This window comes from Terrapene carolina, unplaced genomic scaffold (genome assembly GCF_002925995.2).
Source record: "Terrapene carolina triunguis isolate 2854851 unplaced genomic scaffold, T_m_triunguis-2.0 Scaffold58, whole genome shotgun sequence".
NCBI classification, from domain to species: Eukaryota; Metazoa; Chordata; order Testudines; family Emydidae; genus Terrapene; species Terrapene triunguis.
In genome coordinates, this window is record NW_020664409.1 from 112,511,855 (window position 1) to 112,530,061 (window position 18,207).

At 54.4% G+C, this 18,207-nt stretch overlaps 1 protein-coding gene across 1 annotated transcript in view; it reads right to left on the minus strand.

Moving 5' to 3' along the window:
• LOC112110232 (casein kinase II subunit alpha-like) overlaps positions 1-18,207 on the minus strand; it is a 55,286-nt gene that overhangs the window by 5,288 nt on the left and 31,791 nt on the right. Inside the window, exons 3-10 of the mRNA XM_026647141.2 lie at positions 15,479-15,614; positions 12,553-12,664; positions 10,717-10,818; positions 9,011-9,061; positions 7,216-7,275; positions 5,915-5,998; positions 3,135-3,245; positions 2,345-2,446 (exon numbers count right to left, since the gene is read on the minus strand). Of these exons, the coding sequence (XP_026502926.1) occupies positions 2,345-2,446; positions 3,135-3,245; positions 5,915-5,998; positions 7,216-7,275; positions 9,011-9,061; positions 10,717-10,818; positions 12,553-12,664; positions 15,479-15,579 (723 nt within the window). The 5' untranslated portion in view covers positions 15,580-15,614. The remainder of the gene's footprint in view (positions 1-2,344; positions 2,447-3,134; positions 3,246-5,914; positions 5,999-7,215; positions 7,276-9,010; positions 9,062-10,716; positions 10,819-12,552; positions 12,665-15,478; positions 15,615-18,207) is intronic.

Sequence of the window (18,207 nt, forward strand, 5' to 3'; positions counted from 1 at the left end):
GCTCTCGTCTGTTGGCAGAGCTGCGATTGTCAGCACAGCTGGGGGTTGCCAGCACAGCTATGGCGCTAGGGCAGTGGTTATTTCACACCCACCAACACAGCCGTGCCAGGATACGTGTACACCAAGCCAGGACTACACCACACACTTACTTTGGGATAACATCATCACTCAGAGGTGTGAAAAATCCACCCCCCTGAGCGACGCAGTTACACCGACCTAGCCCCCCGTGTAGACAGCGCTGTGGGTGACACAGCTACCGAGGTGGGGTTAAGCCGATGGAGAGCTGTCTCCTGTTGGCTTAGAGCAGGGGTCTCAAATACGCGGCCCGTGGGGTTATTTTCTGCGGCCTGCGAGCTCCTCGCAGCCCCCCCGCCCTCCCCCAGTGTTTACCTAGAGCGGCTCCAGCCCGACGCGCACTGGGGGCAGGGCAGGCTCCCTGCCTGCCCCTGCGCCGCTCTGGGAAGCAGCCGGAACTTGGGGGAGGAGGGGCACATGGGTCTGTGTGTTGCTGTTGCTTCAGGCACCGCCCCCAGCAGCTCCCATTGGCTGCGGTTCCCCGTTCCCGGCCCCCCGGTGCGCACCGGGCCAGAGCCCGCCCCCTGAACCCTTCCTGCAGCCGAACACCCGCCCTGACCCCCTGCCGTACCCGCACCCCTCCTGCACCCTGACTCCCTGCCCTGAGCCCCTGCTGCACCCCGCACCCCTCCTGCACCCCAACCCCCTGCCGCACCCTGCACCCCGACCCCTGCCCTGAACCCCCTGCCACACCCCGCACCCCTTGTGCACTGCAACCCACTGCCCTGAGCTCCCTGCCGCACCCCGCACCGACCCCCTGCCAAGCCCCCTGCCCCCGACCCCCTGCCCTGAGCCCCCGCCACACCCTGCACCCCTCTTTCAGCCCAACCCCCAGCCCTAAGCCCCCTGCCGCACCCTGCACCCTGACCCCCTGCCACACCCCTCACCCCTCCTGCACCCCACACCCCAACTCCTTGCCCTGAGCCCCCGCCACACCCCACACCCCTCCTACACCCCCTGGAGGCAGGGAAGGGGCCGAGCGCAGCGGGGGGGAGGTGTCAGTAATGCGGCCCTCGGGCCAATGTACTAATCCTCATGTGGCCCTCGTGGTCATTTGAGTTTGAGACCCCTGGGTTAGAGCATCTTCACCAGACACGCTACAGCAGGACAGCTGCGCCGATGCACGTTTGTAGTGTAGACCTGACACGAGCCTTAGACACACGCGTGTTTGTCAGCTAAGACTGTAAGGCCCTTTGCTCAAGGATGGCCTTTCTCTGTCTGTTCAGATGGAGCAATAACTTCGGAATGCCTTCTCCAGTCCATGTCAGGGAACGTTCTCGGCTTCAGCGGGCAGAGCTCTAGTGGTGTGGGGGGAACGAGGGGAACACAGAGCCCCTGCCATCTGTTTAACAGAGCCCCAGTCTCGAGCACCTCAGCAATTGTCTATAGCTCAAAGAACCAGTTGATGGCTGCCATTAACACCCCCACCTCAGCTTCGCCCATCCTTCCGACAGTCACTCAGTGTGTCGACATGTTCATCTCCCAAGAGAAACAACAGTGGGGGGAGCAGTGGGTGCCCCTGGCATGATGGAGGGGTGGAGTTGGGCTGCAGGGAGTCGCTGAAATACAGGGGTATGGGAAGGTGGCACACAGGGAGCTTATGGGGGGATGGAGGGATGCAACAAGACCCTGGTACGTGCAATGAGCTCAGCCTACAGAAGCAACAAAGGCTGCAACCAGGGCTTCATTTGTGTCAGGACTTGCCAGGGCTGGGCCCCGGCGCCACCGGGCCTGGCGGTTCAGGGCCCCGACGCCGCCGGGCCTGGCGGTTCAGGGCCCCGACGCCGCCGGGCCTGGCGGTTCAGGGCCCCGACGCCGCCGGGCCTGGCGGTTCAGGGCCCCGACGCCGCCGGGCTTGCGGCTTCATTTATGAACATAAAACAATTGCTTGAGCCCTGGCCCCCCTTTCATTACAAATTAAGCCCTGGGTGCAACCCCCTAGTTCTCCTCGGGTGACGCGCACACGAGGCTGCACGCACTGGTCGGATATTGCAGGCCTGCTTGTGCAGGTGGTTATTGTCCTTGTTCTCTAGAGGGCCGGTCTGTTGTCCTAGGATTGCTCCAGAGAGCTGGTGGCTGGTCTGTCTGACAGCTGGTCTGTTCTAGGATTGCTGGCAAGTGCAGGGCTGCCGGAGCCGATATTTTAGAGGACCGAGCACTGAAGCATTTCTTTAGACCCCTCTCTCATCCACCGAGTCTCCCCTGGTTTGTGCAGAAAGACAGCTGGAGGGGCTGTGTGGGGTCCTGTGCCCAGAGGCACTCAGCTCACCTGGTCATAGTTATCATGGCCGTGGAAGAAGGGCTCCTTCCGGAAGATCATACTGGCCAACATGCAGCCTAAACTCCACATGTCCAAGCTGTAGTCATACATCTGGAAAAGCCAAGGGGAGAGAGGGGAGAGGCAGCAGCTGCTCCAAGCACCCCCAGCCAGCTACCACTGGCTCAGGACAGAGATCATGCCCTGCCCTCCAGCACCATCCCTCAGCCTCCGGCAGAGAACAGGGGGTGTCAGTTTGGCTGACAGCTCCAGTTCCAAGATGCCGTTAGCCCAGGGCCCTCAGTCTCTTGTTCACAGGCCTGGGTTTCACCTGCATTTCATGGTCGCTCTTCTACAACCTTCCTTTCTCCTCCCAGAGGAGCCCTCCCAGCTGTGTCGCTCTCGTTTATATTCATTGCCTCGCTTGTCACCCCCTCCTCCCCCCTTCAGCTTGGCCTCATCCTGGCCAGGTCCCCTCCCCTCCATCCACGGTAGCCCTTTCACCCCTTGGACAGATTCTAGTTTGATGCCACAGTCTCTCTTTTCTCTGAGAATCAGCCCCAATCTCTTAGCCTGTAACACCCCTTCTTAGGGGAAAGCTGCACAGACAGTGCCCAGCCCTGCATGGTGTGTCTGGGGGGATAGAACAGCTGCACCCCCACCCTCTGCCGGTGTGTGTTTCCACTCCCCACAAGGAGACTCAGGAACAGGAGCCCTGAGCTGTACAACGGCTGCTCAATCACTGCAAGGACCGACACGGCCAGCAGCTGGCACTGTTCACCTGCTGGGCTTCTTAACGTACCTGGTAGTCTACCAAGAGCTCCGGGCCCTTGAAATACCTGGAGGCCACGCGAACATTGTACTCCTGCCCAGGATGATAGAACTCAGCCAGCCCCCAGTCTATCAGTCGCAGCTGTAGCGGGAAAGAGACAGCGCCATTACCGGGCCGGGTCTTGAGTGTCTTGTACACCCAGCACTGTGCCCTTCCCCAGGGGAGCCTCAAGGCCAGGGAGACTCAGGAACCGCAGCAGAAAACCAGAAACTTTGCGTTTTCATCTGCTGTGATAATTGGGCCTACAAATGTACCCTAATTGTGAGCGTACCTGTCAAACCTGTGAGAAAGTTTATAAAGAGTCACAGTAACCTAGAACAACAAATGCTGATGGGAAAAGGCACAAATGGAGACAAAAACTGAATTAGCACAAACAAAAAGGGCCCCCGGACATAACTCAAGGGCTGTGTTAAGATCATGCCTGGTAACCAGAAGGGTGGGACCTGAAATCAGTGAACAAAATTGGAAGGTCAGAAATTAGGCCTAATTGGTGAACAAAATAAGGAGGGGAGGGAAGGGGTTTTCCACTCATTTCTCCCTTTTGGAGTCCTCAAAAGGAGACTTTTTGGGAAAAAGCTGCCATCGTGACGCTGACTGCAAGACAAGAGGAGGGGAAAACTAAGCTTCACCATTATGGCTGCCGCCCCCACAGGCTACTGGGACCCCGCCCGCCTTCATCCCAGCTCTGCGAGATGTCCTGACCCGGCCAGGCCAGAGAGAGGGAAACTGACGACATCACCACCTCCACTGACTCTCGCTAAATCCCAAACACTTCGTCTCCCCCTCCTTCCCTGCCTTATTTCTTCTCTTTCTTAGCCCTCTCCTTTTGCCTTCTATCTAATAAGCGTCTAGCATAGTCAGACAAGACTGGATATTTTGTGACCAGAAAGGCAGCTAAATGCAATGCCCTGAACACCCGATGCGGCTACAAAGTTTGCCGAGTCTCGGAGCAGCTGATCAAACCGCATGCCATGCTTGTGTTTTCCAGCCGCGAGGTTGCAAGTCAGAGTCAGCACCAGAGACAGAAGCTGCATTTGCTATCTTTGCTGCTCTTTTCATTCCCCTTGCGTGTGTGTTTGTCGTCATTTATCTTTTCTGAAACGGGATTGGACTTTAGCAGCAGCTCCAGCCCATCTCTACCAACGTCTCTCTTCCCCAAAAGGACAGTCATTACGATCTTTAGCAACAGCTAAGAGGCTGTCAGACCAGGGGCATTTTCCTTCTAAAAATCTCTGTCCAGCTAAAGGGAAAGGGAACAAGGGATGTTATTAAAATGAAAGCTTTACCTAATGCCTGACATTTCAAATGCTTCAAATGCTTTTCCTTCTTTTCCGTATCCTTCATGAAAGGTTAAAAAGCGCTTTTGTGGGGTGTTGCCACGGGACTAAGCAGGCAGCTCTCTGCGTACCAAACCCCAAACTCTGTTTAACACTGTTTAGTGCTGGACAGTTTCAGGTCACGTTACACCTTTGACTCTTTGGGCCCATTTATTCCATCTGAATTAACACAACACATCTGAGGATCTCAAAGCACTTTCTAAATGTGAACAAATTCCTAACAAGCTTCACAAACAGCCCCTTGAAGTAGATCAATATTAGCCCCAGAGGGGAAATGACTTGTCCAAAGCCCTGCAGTTAAGTCAGCGGCAGAGCTGGGAAGGTGCTATGGATAAACTGAAGGGAAGTTGACCAGGAATGAAGTGACCGGAACAGGTGGGCCTCACTTCCCCAGCAGAAGGAAGTGGAAGAACGTGGCCCGAGAGGTCAGGTAGAGAGAGAACATTCTTTCCCTGCTAATGATCACAGGAGTTTGCTGGCAATAGGTGGTTTTGCCCTTGACACACACCACACGAGAATGACCAGCACAGTTCTCTGAGCAACCTCCCTTTGAAGTCCTGGGGTTTTGCCAGGGTCCCAGATGGCAGCTCACTACAAAGGCTCTGGGAGCAATCTAAAGTTACATTTACAAGCCCAAGTTACTGACAAACAGGTGGCAAATAAAACCAAGTTTACTAGATACAGGTGTCGTTTTTATGGGCACCTGTATCCCCAGACAAACAGGAGTGTTGGGGGACAGCTGCAAATTCATCACCCCAGGCTGGAGCCTGCTGGGGACTAGCTACAGCCAGGGCTGGTCAGTCTCTACCCAGACAAGGCTCCACTCGAACCCACTCGCTGCCTGCATACCACCAGCCCCCGGTGCCCACTGCTGCCATGTCCTCACTGTAGGAAGTGGGAGCGAGAGACTGGAACATAGCACAGGGGAAGATGCCCCAAGCGGCATTAACTCAACCGCCTGTCCAAGGAAGCAATGGTATTAAAACCACAGCTGAGCAAACTGCCGCTAAGTTTCCGATCAGGATAGGCACGGTGTGTAAATGAGCCTGAGGGAGCACAACGGAGAAGCGTGAGCAAATGTGCACACGGGTGTGCAAGAGGAGGACTCTCTGCTCTGCTATTTTCAGGAGGTTTCTTTATTGGGACTTGGAAGCCGAGTTTGGAAGACAAGGCTAATGGTCTCTGCTCACTGCTGCATCAGATACCGTAGGCGGGGGGCCTAGAAAGGTCGGATCAGCAGCAGCTTCTTTCCTCATCACACGACATCAAACACATACAACTGAGCTATCCGGTGCGGCTCAGCAGTGTGTCTCCCACCTGCCCTAGGGCAGAGGCTGGGAAAGAAAGGCATGTTCAATTGCGGGATTTTTGTGGGCCAGCAGTCAAGCCAGCCTGTGGCAGGCCCCACCTTACCTTTCTGTGCTCATGGTCTATCATGACATTGTGTGGCTTGACGTCTCGATGCATGACCCCCATACTGTGACAGTAATCCAGTGCCTGGGAACAGAACAGCAGAGGCAGGGTCATGTCACTGACTAGCAAGTCCCCCGCGTACCTAGACACAGGAAGTGCACTGTCAGATGTAACGTTTGGCAGCAGCTGTAACCGAGGGAGAGAGTCACAGGCTGTGCTGGGAATTAGCCAGGCAACCGCAGGAACTCCACGGGCTGAACACCCAGGCAGCAGGAAGAGCAGTCGCCGCTTCACGGACATGAACCCCGAGATCTGAGCCCACACATTCTCCGGGCTCTGTTCAGGTGCAGGCCCTTTTACTGCCCCAGATAAGCCCATAGGATTGATCACCCAACCAATATACTCTCCTGCTTCCGACCTCTCTGCATTCCCGCGGGAGGAAAACCAGGGACCTTTGTTACCAATCTGCCAGGACGCTCTATTAAACTTCCCAGGAGCCACAGGCAGCATTAAAGACTATCCAGTGGTCTGCACATTGGCTACCCCTGCTGCACTGATGCCAGTTCCACGCCAGCCCTGATCTCTGGTTTCCCAAGCTGACCCTTGGCCCAGGGGCTAGTGCTCTGCAGCACCATGTGAAACTCCCAGGTCCAATTCTCCGTCGCAGACTCTCCGTGGTCCGGCCCGGTGCCGAGGGTGAGACCTAGGTTTCATTTCAAGCCCACACATTCTGATAGCCCTGTGACTAAGGAGCTGCACCATGGGATTCTGGCCAGTCCGTGGCTGGAAGGGGGATGGTTGTCAGGCGGGACAGGGTGACACCTAGATAAAGCGCTGATACCCCCTCTTCACGCTGGCCAGTCAGCTTAGAAAACCCCACGCTCCCCCATGCAAGCCCCATGCTGGCTGCTTGCATCCAACGCCAACCCTGATACTGGGCCTGAAGTGGGGAAGGAGGATGGATGGCTTCTCAGGGGCACAGGACCTCAACAAGTCAGTGACTTTGGGACCTCCACATCCCAAGACATCGTCCCACTCACCAACAAACTACAGCCTGCTTCCTCTGCCCTGGCTGGGATTCACCTGTGAGCTCCTTGTGCTGCTGATCAGGAAGCCATCACATGTGGCTAGCAGGCACCAACTCAGGGGGGTTGTGTAGCCAACTGGCTGCTGTGCCCTGCCTCCTGCCTTTGCATTCTGACTACAAGGAGGAGACGTAGCACCTCACCCCCGATCACTGCACCCACCCATCACCTGAGGAAGACAGGCGAGGTCCCTGCCCTCTGTCTTGGGGCACTCACCTTTAGGATTTCATACATGTAGAATCGAATGTCGAAGTCAGATAGTGTCTGGTACAATTGCTGCAAGCAAGGAATCAGAGCGCAGTTAATGAAATGCCCCACACGCTTGTGCACAGCATCTTATTGTCTCCTGCAAGGCTCTGGGGCAGTGCCATGCACGTCTATTGGCACAACAGCGCCGCTGCACACCAGGTCAGGGCTCGCTAACCCCCTGCACAACACAGGAATTGCACAACAGAGGAGGACTTTTGTGCTCAGACCTCAGGCCCTGAAACTCCAGGCCTGGCCAACCAACTGGGAATGCTCCTGGAAGGGGTCCAGGGGGAGAAGCGGTCTTGAAGGACTGGGGCCGGACTCAGGCCATTCTGGGCTTTTAAGATTGTAACCCTCACTCTGGTAGGTCTCTAGTGCACAGCCCACAGTGTCTGCTTTGTGCCTCAACTGTTACAACCAGGAACCATCAATACCAACAGAAGAGGAGCTGAACCCACAAACTGGTCAACCCCACAACCCACAGAGGCCTTCATCCGCACTCCACTACTCCCACATCGTGAAATGGAGGTAGAGCAGATGAACCAAGATGCTCTTGTCCTACACCTAGGAACAGGGAGAACTTGGTGCTACTAGATCCTGGCACTGCGGATGGAGCTAGCCCAGCAGGGCTCAAACGTCATTGCACCATGACCCCCTTCTGATAACAAAAATTACCACACGACCCCAGGACGGGGGGACCAAAGCCCTGGGTGGTCAGGGGCGGGGGGGCAAAGCTGAGGCCCAAGGGCTTCTGCCCTGGGCGGGGAGCATGTAACCTTAGCCCAGGCAGTGGGGCTCGAGCTTCGGCTTCAGCCCCAGGCAGTGGGGCTTGGGCCCTGGACCCCAGCAAGTCTAACATCAGCCTTGGTGACCCCATTAAAATGGGGTTGTGACCCACTTTGGGGTCCCGACCCACAGTTTGAGAACCCCTGAGCTAGATAAACCGGGACGGAAAAAGAATGCCTGGCACTGCTGAAACAACCCACCGAGGGCAGACGGCGCCTGTCTGAGACAGGTCAGAGATGAGCCCCTTGGCACACAGGAAACAGGGATCGCAGGAGAGGGGGGCTGACTGTAACATCAAGGAGACACTGGGTTAAAGTGTACTTACCACTGAAAATAACACCACTGGGGACAGAGAGGGACCTAACCACTACGTCATTTACTCTCACAACAAGAACTAATAATCATAGACTCACAGGATTGGAAGAGACCTCAGGAGGTCATCTAGTCCCACCCCCTGCTCATACACACTCGTTTTTCCATTGTGAACGTGCTGGAGGCCGTGTCCCCAGGCCCAAATATGCATTTGGCCAACGGCATTAGGTGGCGGTCAGCTTCCTCTAAAGCATCACGTACAGGCCACTGCCAGAGACAGGAGACAGGGTGGAGGTTGGCTGCCCCCCTGAGCAGTGTGTCAGAGCTGGAGGGAGACCGGCAAGATCAATCCAGGGCAGCAATTCCTATCCCATGCAGCAAGCTCCTGGGTTCCTCCCCCAGATTTTAAGCCCCTTCAGTCAACAACACCAGCACGTCCCTGAGGGAGTCTGTGGTGACTCCGGGTCACAGAGTCAGCACTTCCCAGCCCCTTTGCACTGAAGGGTGACAGTAACCATTCCTATGGCCCTGTTGGGCTCGGCAGCAGAGGCCCACTCAAGGCCTTCCCTCCCCTGCATGAGGCAACGAGGGGCTGGGCACAGAAGTTATGTGCTGGGCAGGAATCTGCACATGACCTGGTATTACAGGGGTGGCGCTCACTCACCTTGAAGTCTGTGTTGTTGACATGTTCGAAGACCAGGGCAGGCGTGCGAGACTGCGCGGCAGCACCAGCCATTCCAAGGCAGAGAAAGAAAAGAAAGTGGTTTAGTCCTGCACACAGATAACGGAGCCAGCCAGGGGTTTAGCAAGGCAGATACAAGAAGCAGGTCTCTTGCCCTATTGAGGACTCAGAACCCTTTGCTCTCCCTTTCAAAGGGTCCTGAGGAGCTTCACAAGCAGCATCACACTGCACACAGCTACCCTAGAGAACTGGACTGGAAAGCCACCTGGGCCAGGATCATCTCCAGTTGTGTGTGTAGTGCCCCACGTTATGGTATTGCACATACCATAACACAAAAAGCACATGCATACATATATATTAATCACTTCACCAACCAATGAAATGCAGCCACCTCTGGGGTGAGCTGCAGCAAGTATTGAACAGCAATACTACAAAGCAGTTTAGGGCAGGAATGAAGGAAAACGCTGCATCCAGCGGAGGTCTGATTTATCCCAGTGGTGCCTACCAGCACTGCTGGGGTTATGGTACAGCTCTGCTCCGAGAAGCCACCTGGTGGCTCCCAGATTTGTCCTCTCTTGGCACCTTCCAGATCCTGCATGCTCAGCTCTCACGTGAGAAACCAATAGTTTGGTTGCCAGAAGCACACATTTCCCTTCGACTCTCAAACGCCAGCCAGACTCCTCCTGTTTCCCACATCGCCACTGGGACTAAGGACCCGCACCAGGAACCGAGCTGGCAATTCGGCTGTTGAGGCACCCGGCAGAACAGAACCCTGCTGACTCCCAGAGTTGCCCTGGCTCGGTGGGGACGGGAGGAGTAAATGCCCCTTTGGCCAGTACCAGAGGCAGGTGTGACAGACAAAGGAGGCTGCCACGTGGCATAAGAAGTGCACCGTCATCATATTGTCACTTTTCTCACCGTAACCTCACTTTAAGTCACTGTGCTGGGACTGGCACAGTGTTCCCTACTGCAACGTGCTACATTAAAGGTGTCAGTCCAGGAGCAAGTGTCCGGGTTCAAGACAACCAGCCCGCCTATAAAACAATCCAGAGCCAGGGCCTGAAGAGTCCTGTTTCTCCCCCTCCTCCACCATTCCCCGCAAAGCCGTCAGTCCAGCCCGTTCCAAGTGTGGGAGGTGCCACCTAGAGCACAGACAGAAGCTCTGGGGTGCAGCACCCTATAGCCTCGCTTGTCCATTAACAAACTAGAAGGGCTCTTAAGGGGGCACGTTCAAAATCAGCTTGTTATTGACCTGCAGGTTGGTGGGCAAGGCAGACTGCCCCACGGCAGTGTCGCCTGCCAGTGACCCACAAAACGGGGCAAGAGAGCAGATGTTCCAATGGGGTAATGTCTCAGTTAATAGAAGGTGACCTGGGGATACCCCCGACACACAACCTCCTTTACCTGGGCGCTAGAGGGCTGCACGCAGGCCCGCCTGTACCCCACGGCTCCTGAATCAGCCAGGGGGATCACTGCTGCAGTGCAAGAGGCTTTCCCCCCCCCGAGGGCTGAATATATGGCCTTGCCCATGACTCCCTGTGTGGGAGGCATCCCGCTGCCGCAAGGCCCAGAAACTTGTTCTGTAGGAATCACTGGGTGAGACCATAGCTGGCATTAGTCAGCGCAGACTAGGCCACTACGGTTCCTTCTCGTCTTTAACCCCTTCCCTTCCAGCCCACACTTCTTACCACAGGGTCTTTGACTATATCTAGCAGGCTGATAATATTGGGGCCTCCTCGGAGATTCTCCAGGATCTTAATCTCACGCTTGATTTTCTTCTTTTTTACTGGCTACAAAAGAGAAAATCAGAGTGTTACCACCACACATTCCTCACTGGACCCGGTTGCCACAATGACTTGGGCAGACAGCATGGAAACCCCACCTGGAGGATACGGGCTGAAGACAGCAGCCCCCATCCAGTCTCTGAAGTGCTGCTCAGGGCAGGTCTGCACTACCCCCCTGAATCGGCGGGTAGAAATCGATCTCTCGGGGATCGAATTATCGCGTCTCGTCGGGACGCGACCATCGATCCCCGAATCGACGCTTCTACTCCACCAGCGGAGGTAGGAGTAAGCGCCGTCGACGGGGGAGCCGCGGAGGTCGATTTGCCGCCGTCCTCACAGCGGGGTAAGTCGGCTCCGATACGTCGAATTCAGCTACAGCTATTCGCGAAGCTGAATTTGTGTATCTTAAATCGACCCCCCCCCCGTAGTGAGGACGTAGCCTCAGTCTGCGTTCCTGCCCACGGAGACGGGAGCCTCCATAACACAGTGTGTGTGGTGTGCAGCCATTGGAACACTGAGCTGCCATCAGGTTTCATCTCCTGGGAGCGAGGACACAGTTACGGTTTCTCCTCTGGGTGGTGGGGAACCACGCTGGTCTCAGCTTGTGGATTTCATGCTGGATTTGCAGGGCTGCTGTGACCTACTGAAATGGCAACTAAGAAGCCTCAATGCTCACCCACCACAGCATTCATAAACTCCACACACAGCACCACTGAGATGCAGCCATCTCGGGGGCGGAGAGCGCATGTTTCAGCCAAGTATATCATAAGAACATAAGAACGGCCAGACTGGGTCAGACCAAAGGTCCATCTAGCCCAGTATCCTGTATGCTGACAGTGGCCAGTGCCAGGCGCCCCAGAGGGAATGAACAGAACAGGGTATCATCAAGTGATCCATCCCCTGTCGGCCATTCCCAGGTTTGGGCAAACAGAGGCTAGAGACACCATCCCTGCCCATCCTGGCTAATAGCCATCGATGGACCTATCCCCTGTGAACTTCTCTAGTTCTTTTTTTAACCCTATCCTATATGGGGATATCCTATCTCCTAGAACTGGAAGGGACCTTGAAAGGTCATCGAGTCCAGCCCCCTGCATTCAATAGCAGGACCAAGTACTGATTTTTGCCCCAGATCCCTAAGTGGCCCCCTCAAGGATTGAACTCACAACCCTGGGTTTAGCAGGCCAATGCTCAAACCACTGAGCTATCCCTCCCCCCTGTTATAACCCTGTTATAGTCATGGCCAACCCCTGCTCCTATAGTTTTAGATCGCAGCAACAACAGGGCCGGGTGCCTCTGGTACGAAAGTCGTGGCTGTTTGGTGTGTGGGAGTGTCCCGCAGCACCTCCAAGTGGGGCAGAGACTGGCATGTGTTAATAGACCCCCCCCCAGCCTCAGAGGCTCTGACAGTGAGTGGGGTAAGTGGATGGTGGAGAAGAGGGGCAAAGAGGGAACATGTGGAGTTTCAATATGAGGAGGAGCACAGGGAATGTATGCTGATCTCCCTGCCCCTCCCACGGACTCTTCGTCACATCAGCAATCTGAGCTGCATGTCGGGAGAGGAGCACAGGACAGCCACTGCAAAGTTCTCCCTTCCTGTCTCGTGACTACAGCCTTCCACAGCAAAGGATCCATCACCCAAAGATCAGTAGCACATACCTCAAATGCACAGGGACGGAGTGAACAGGGAGCACCAGGTGGGGAACAGGATGGGGTTCACAGCCCCCCGCCCAACATACCCACCTTAAGGATTTTCACCACAACTTTCTCATTGTTGGTGATGTTGATGGCTTCAAAGACTTCACTGTATTTGCCGCGGCCAAGTTTCCGCACAAGCTGGTAGTCGTCTTGGTTGCTGTACAAGGAGAAAAGAAAATGGAGGAGGAGAATGCAGGTCAGAACTGAACACGGGGTCATTTTCAGAGAGCAGCTCTCCCAAAGACTCTGGTGAGGGCAAGAGAACGGGGAGCTGTTCTGTAGCATACAGGGCTCCACAAACGTACCCACAAACCCTAGACCTGGTGACAAGGAATACTGCTCTCTTGTGTACCTCAAAAGGACTCACAGGGCTTTCTGATTAGATACTAACAGAGAACACTTCACTCACCATCTCTGGGATGGGACACAACAGCTGCTTAACAGAGTGTAAGTTCACAAGTGTGTGTGCAGATTATCGCTGGAAGAATGCAGCTATCCAGATGGAATCCACCCAGAACCCTGAGGGTAAACACTTCCATGCTGAAGAAGATGGTTTTGGCGATTCAAAAACTTGGCACTCTTCCCTTTGAGGAGCAGATGGAGTCAGGGCTCCTTGAGTCTATTGCCAGCTCCGCCCTGAGTAGCCCTGAGCAATACGTCCCCTCTTTGTGCCTCAGTTTTGCCATCTACAAAATGGACAGTTGTGGGTTGTGAGGATTAATTCATTCCAAACTCCAACATCTACTGATGGAAGGCACTAAAGGAGGGCAAAGATTTACATAATACTTGAAATGCAATGCTGCCCTCCTCTGGGCAGGGACCTGTCCATTTCTATTGGTCTATAAAGGGTCATGCACGTCTGGAGCACTGTAAAAATAATCTTAACAAGGGGGAATCAGGAAATAATAGGATAAATACCACGCCGAGAACCTGCATTTAAGTTAAATCATCAGGGCCTCATGGAATTCACCTGAGAGGACTAAAGGAACTAACAAAGTATTGGCAATTATTTCTGGTAAGTTAGGGAGGAAAGGCATCAAGCCTCCAAAGATCTGATAAGAGTAAACAAGATGGGGAAAGAAAGGGAACAACGGGCGGAGAGTTTGACTTCATACATTGCAAATTACCAGAGTCAATCAAAGGAGCTGATCTCTCAACAGAGAGAAACACGGGGAGACAAGTGGACAGCCTGGACACACAACCCCACCACGTCAGGCTCAGCAAATGAAGAAAACATAGTGGGTTGTGTGCGAGAGACAGCAGGGATCCGTTCTTGTTCAATGGGAAACAAGCACAGGAAAGTTCCGGGTCAGGATTAGGAAAAAGGTTAATTCTAAGAACAGTCTGAGTGACAGAACAAGCTTCCAAGGGAAGATGTAGAATTATCATCACCGGAGATACTCAAGGTTTGGGGGCTGGCTGGCTGGCTCAGGAGATTAGGAATTGGACAAGGAACCTTTCATCTCCAGGTCACCGGTCCCAGTCCAGGCTGTTCAGTGGCCTGTATATGAAATGAGTTTGGGGCTGGGGGTCTCTCTCAGTCCCATTCCCAGTGGACAGAACAAACTCAGCACTGCAGTTAGCACTGACTGTTGCCAGTCCCAGCACAGCAGAGTGGGCCTAGTACTAGCTCACATGAAGTTTTAAGTGAAAAGCTAACGCTTATTTTACAGATGTACCTATAGTCACTAGCACTCAAAGAGCAGCTCACTTCCCCAGCGGTGAGAAGTCCCACCTTCCAAACCAGCCACCACACAAGACTGGCAAAGACCCTCGCCACACGAGGGTCCTTTTTCAAGCTTACCACCAGCTCCACTGATGCTAGGAGCATTGGGAACCCTGCTATGGGGCATTGCTGGCTGCCAAGAGCATTTTCAGTGCTGTCATTTAGATCTGCTCTGAGTGGAGTTACAGGATTTGGTGTTGAAAACGAGAGAGGCCACGGGATGCCTAGCTATACCTAAAGCTAACACGTATCAGAGGGGTAGCCGTGTTTGTTGCTTTTTACAGATCCAGACTAAGCGTCCTGTGGCATCTTATAGACTAACAAACGTATTGGAGCATAAGCTTTAGTGGGTGAATGCCCACTTCGCCAGATGCATGTAGTGGAAATTTCCAGAGGCAGGTATAAAAAATTTCCACTAAATGCGTCTGACGAAGTGGGTATTCACCCACGAAAGCTGATGCTCCAATACATCTGTTAGTCTACAAAGTGCCACAGGACTCTTTGTCGCTTCCTAAAGCTAACAGTCAGTTCAGCTCCACGGGTGTTAGCAATGATGGGAAAGTATCCAAAGCACAGACAGAGCTGAAGAGACCAGCTCAGAGCAATAGGGGCTTCAAAATTTGTTTGGAAAATGATTTACTATAACTTGATTTTAATCTTCTTTTAAATTATAAAAACTTACCAAAGCCCGAATCCTCAGTAACTCCCCCTACAGACTATGCTCTGCAAATCCTAATCACAGCATTAGGCACTTAGGCCAATGTTTTCAAATGCAGGTGCTTAAAGCTGGGCCCCAAAATGAAAATGGCTGAATTTTCAGAGGTGCTGGGGACCTGGAATGGCAGGTGCTCAGTACCTCTGAAAGGGAAGCCACTTATTGCTAGTGTTCTATCTACTAGGCAGTGTGACCTAGTAGAGCGCTCACTGGACCAGGCCTCTTTGCCACTGGCTTGCTACTTGGGCAAGCCAAAGCCCTTCTCTGTGCCTCAGTTTCCCCATCTCTAAAAAGGGGGTAATGGTAACGATACAAGATGCCTCCTTTCTAAAGTGCTTTGAGATCTAGTGATGGTAAGAGCTAGGCAAGAGCTAGGTATCATTATTATCAAGGTGCTTAAATATATATTTCAGAAGCCTAACTTTAGCCCCATTTGACAATATGGGCCATTGACATTACGGTGCTAAGCAACCTAGAAATACCACAAGCCAGTAAAGAAGTCCCTGGGGTTTCCCTGACCCCAGTCATACCCCCATTCCACGACGTGTGACTCGTAGTCCCAGTACTCGCGGGGTCTCTGAGTGTTCACATCTGCATAGACCCTTGCTCGACTCGGCGCTGGGCCCGACATGCTTCCACAGACAGGGGATCAGCACCTCAATCACCCTAAAAAATACAAACACAAACCAAGGGAAATGAGAATCAAACTCACCAGCACAAGGGAAAGGGAGGATAAGCATGCAAATTGATGAGCAAACATGAACGGGAAGGGGTCTATGGAAAAAGGAGCTGGGGAGAGCACACCCAGGACTAGCAGTGGCTTGTATTTCCAGGACAGAGGCTAGACACGTTCCTAGCTACCAGGGGCACTGTGCTCCAGCTCTACTCCAACACAGGGAAGAACCAGCCTCTCACCCCGTTCAGGTCAGCAGCACTGCAGCATGTGTGCAAGAGAATGAAGGAAGCCCACACTCCCGCCGCTGGCCAGATTCCGGCCTCCTCTTGGTGACAAGACCTCGGGTGTGCAGAACTGACAGCCCTTTTAGCCTCTGGCAGCACACACGCTCCCTCCTCCCTGCCCCAAGCACACTCGCTATCCACCCAGGGGGCCAATTAAGCTAACAGCACAAACCTCCCTCCACTGGCCTCCAGTTTCAAGAGCTCCACAGCAATTAAGAACAAGCGCCACCAAATCCTCACTGAACCAGTTAGCTGCCATCTGAAAGCTGCTTCCCCAAAGGAGAAAGCCAGAAAAAGCAAGAGCCTAGAAAAAGCTGTCAGTACCGAGCCAGGACACAAACCACCAGCAGAGGTAAAACTCAGATCTGTCTCAAGACTGGAAGGTTTACATCAGGGGCAGCTCCCAAACCGCCCAACCCAGAGCACTCCTGGCAAAGGCCACAGCTTCTGGGCCTAAAATACAGCAGGTCACAGCCATCCAGCCTGTCGGTGAGAGGACAGCCTGCAGAGACAAACCCCATGTAATGCTCCATGACAGCCGCAGCAACCCAACTGGCACGTGCTGCCTGAGCAATTCTCATATCTCCTCCTTCTGCTCAGCTGGCGTGATCCTCCACAAGGAGCTGCCCTTCCTGCTCAGGCACCTCTGGGAACTGGTCCCTTCTCCAGGCAGGAAGAGAGGCCAGAATGGCCTCAGGGCAGGTCACCACACCCCTTCCTCAGGGTCAGGGTGAGCAGTTCCTCGACTCTCCCCAGGCCTGCTGTGCCAGGTCACATCTGGCTTAAATGCAGCCTCCTGCGGGCTGACAATCCAGCACAAGCAGGAAGAATTACGCTGCCCACTGGCACACGCCCCAGGAACAAGGGGTTTCAGTGAAAGGGGCAGAACCCTGGCTCTAGGCAATGAGGAGGGCCGACAGGTCACATTCTTTCAGAACTCACAAATGGACTCAGAGTGGGGTACCCAAACGTCGCTATACTAGGGACTCCACTGGCGCGTTGCCAGGAGCTCAAAGCCCCGACGGAAACATCCATAAACAGGGACCAAGGCAACTACAGATCCCAGCACCCAAAGGATGAAGAGCGAACTCTGCACGATGAGACCTGCCGACTCTCCTCCCGCCAAGCAGGGGGGTAAAGATCAATGATTTAAAAAAAAAAATCGGACTTTTTTTTATTTAAATTGAATTTTTTTGATAAAATGCTTTGAGGAAAAACCTATCTAAAGATAGTTTTAATTAAGATACATTATAGCTCACAGATCTCTCATCATGGAATAGGGATTATAAATTCTAATTCTATAGCATGAGACAATATATTCATGTCATGTTTAAGAAAAGTTTTGTAAATGAGTTCCGGATTAGGGACTCAATCTTATGGGGTTCCAGGGACTTCTGTATAGATTATTTAGGTTAATCTTTCTATCTACCCAATGGGACTCAGTGCTCAGTCTAGAACAGACATGGGCAAACTATGGCCCGCGGGACCGTCCTGCCGGGCCCCGAGCCCCCGGCCCCTCCCAAGCTGTTCCCCCTCCCCCGCAGCCTCACCTCACCGTGTCGCGGGGGCGCGCTGGGCAGGAGAGCAGGGAGGGAGGCTCACCCGCAGCCTCCAGGGAGCAGGCAGGCAGTGCGGGTGGCGGGAGCGCCGTGAACGCGGGCAGAGGACTCAGGACGACACCGGACTCAGGACGACACCGGGCGGCCGTGGAGCCAGCCGGACAAAAGCTGCGCTTTGAAGGGAAAACCGCCACTTCTCTCCGGCTACACGGCTGCCCCTGCTCCGCCTGAGTCCCCCACCCGCGTTCGCAGGGACGCATTCGGAAGGGGGCCGGGAGGGGGTTCGATAGGGGGTGGGCTTCCAGGGGGCCAGTTGGGGCAGGGCGTCCTGGGAGGGGGCGGTCAGGGGACAAGAAGTGGGGGGGTTGGATAGGGGGTGGGGTCCCGGGGCCTGGCTGGGGCAGGGGTGTGGCTAGAGGTCGGGGCAGTCCAGGGACAGGGATCAGGGGGGGTTGGATAGGGTGTGGGGTCCTGGGGGGCTTGTCAGGGGGCAGGGGTGTGGATAGGGGTCAGGGCAGTCAGGGGACAGGCAGCAGGAGGGGTTGGATAGGGGGTGCTGGGGTCCCAGGGGGGCGGTTAGGGGCAGGGATCCCAGCAGGGTGCAGTTAGGGGACAAGGAGCAGGGGGGGTTGGGTAAGGGAGCAGGGCCCTGGGGGGCAGTCAGGGAGGAGGGGGCGGTTGGATGGGGCGGAGGTTCTGATGGGGGGCAGTCAGGGGGCGGGAAGTGGGAGGGGGTGGAT